Source organism: Triticum dicoccoides, chromosome 7A, assembly GCF_002162155.2.
Source record: "Triticum dicoccoides isolate Atlit2015 ecotype Zavitan chromosome 7A, WEW_v2.0, whole genome shotgun sequence".
NCBI classification, from domain to species: Eukaryota; Viridiplantae; Streptophyta; class Magnoliopsida; order Poales; family Poaceae; genus Triticum; species Triticum dicoccoides.
In genome coordinates, this window is record NC_041392.1 from 742,874,369 (window position 1) to 742,875,913 (window position 1,545).

Genomic DNA, 1,545 nt, shown 5'->3' on the forward strand with positions numbered 1-1,545 from the left:
AAAAAAAAAAAAACCACTTCAGCAGATGTGGCCTGGTCTGAGAATGCAGTTATCATTGTGCGCATTCGTTTGCCATCGATCCCCACTACCAGGCACATACTATACATCGTAGCCCCATAACATTACAACCGCCCCCGCAGCATAAGCGGAGGAATTCCACTAGCAATAATCAGGCAGAACGGACTGATAATCAGGTAAATTCCGCTGATCCGGCACTAGCAGTGCTGCTTGATCTACTAATCGCCGCAATTCTAGTGCCATGGCATATTACTAGGTAATCAATCTAGGTGAAGCTAGGCACACTAAATATCTACTAAAGCGATCTGCTCGCTCAGATCCCCTAGAAGCATGAAGCAACCATATCATCATAGGAGTAAGCCTGCACACAGATCGAAGCAAAACCACCGAGCGAGTAGCAAGCAAGCGTGGCATCTATCTATCCCAGGGGAGGAGGACAAGCGAGCGAGTAGGCTGCTGATCTCACTGACCGGACATGAGGGCGGCGGTGTAGTCGTTCTCTGCGCGGAGGTGGGCGAGGACGGCCGGGTCGGCGCGCGCGTCGTCGCGGAGCCAGTAGTAGTCGTCGACGCGCACGTCCCCGTGCTCCGCCAGCTTCCGCGGCACCTTCCTGGCCACCGGCGCCGCCGGCGTTGGCGCGGCCATCGCGGCGGAGGAGCTGAGGGCGGAGCTCGCGTGGGGTAGGAGGAGGAGGGCGCGGCGGCGGGAGAGGAGGCGGCAGGAGTGGGGCAGGAGCGGCGGGATCGGGGGGAGAGGGAGGGGGAGCGAGGAGCCGACGGCGAGGCCGATGCGGAGGAGCATCGTTTATTTATTCGCCGTCGATTGTCGATGGCGATGATGACGATGGTGGGCCGCACGATTTGGGTGTTTGGGTGGCTTGGATTGGGTTGGATATGGGTATATGGTATGTGGGGGTTTTCCATTTCAAAATTGCATGGCTCGAATTTGAACAAATCGTGGCCAAGAATTCAGAGAAATCCTTCTGAATTTCCCGGTCCCAGTTAGGGCATTTAGATCGGAAAAGCTATTCTAGAGAAATGTATAAACAATACAAGTAGGATACAAATGAACTGTGGCGGGCTACGGATAAAAGCTTGGGGTGGGGGGCAGAGCATACTTTTTTTTTTTAGATGGGGGGCAGAGCATACTTGAGGGGGCTTTTGTGGGGAAATAGAAAGACACGGACGACGCGTTTGGTTAGTGAGATTTTCGTTTTCTCGCGTGCATGCCAGACTAACGATTACATCATCTGCGTTTGTTTCGGCCGTGTTGGTTTAAGTTACCTTGTAATTGCAAACCGTCCTTCACAAAAAACGAGAACACCCAATACAGGCTTGTATCGATAACACCGCTCGTCCTAATCATTTTATTCACCACGAGGACCAACCAGCAGCGGTCGGTTCTTGACCACGAGGACCAACCAGCAGCGGTCGGTTCTTGACCACGAGGACCAACCAGCAGCGGTCGGTTCTTAACCACGAGGACCAAGCAGCAAAGGTCGGTTTCTTAATCATGAGTACCAAGCAG

At 53.6% G+C, this 1,545-nt stretch overlaps 1 protein-coding gene across 1 annotated transcript in view; it reads right to left on the bottom strand.

Annotated features, from left to right (window-relative positions):
• Positions 1-844, bottom strand: part of LOC119334169 (protease 2-like) — an 11,201-nt gene extending 10,357 nt beyond the window's left edge. The window contains exons 1-2 of the mRNA XM_037606785.1: positions 489-844; positions 101-159 (exon numbers count right to left, since the gene is read on the bottom strand). Coding sequence (XP_037462682.1) covers positions 101-159; positions 489-819 — 390 coding nt within the window. The 5' untranslated portion in view covers positions 820-844. The remainder of the gene's footprint in view (positions 1-100; positions 160-488) is intronic.
• Between the last annotated feature and the right edge of the window lie 701 nt (positions 845-1,545).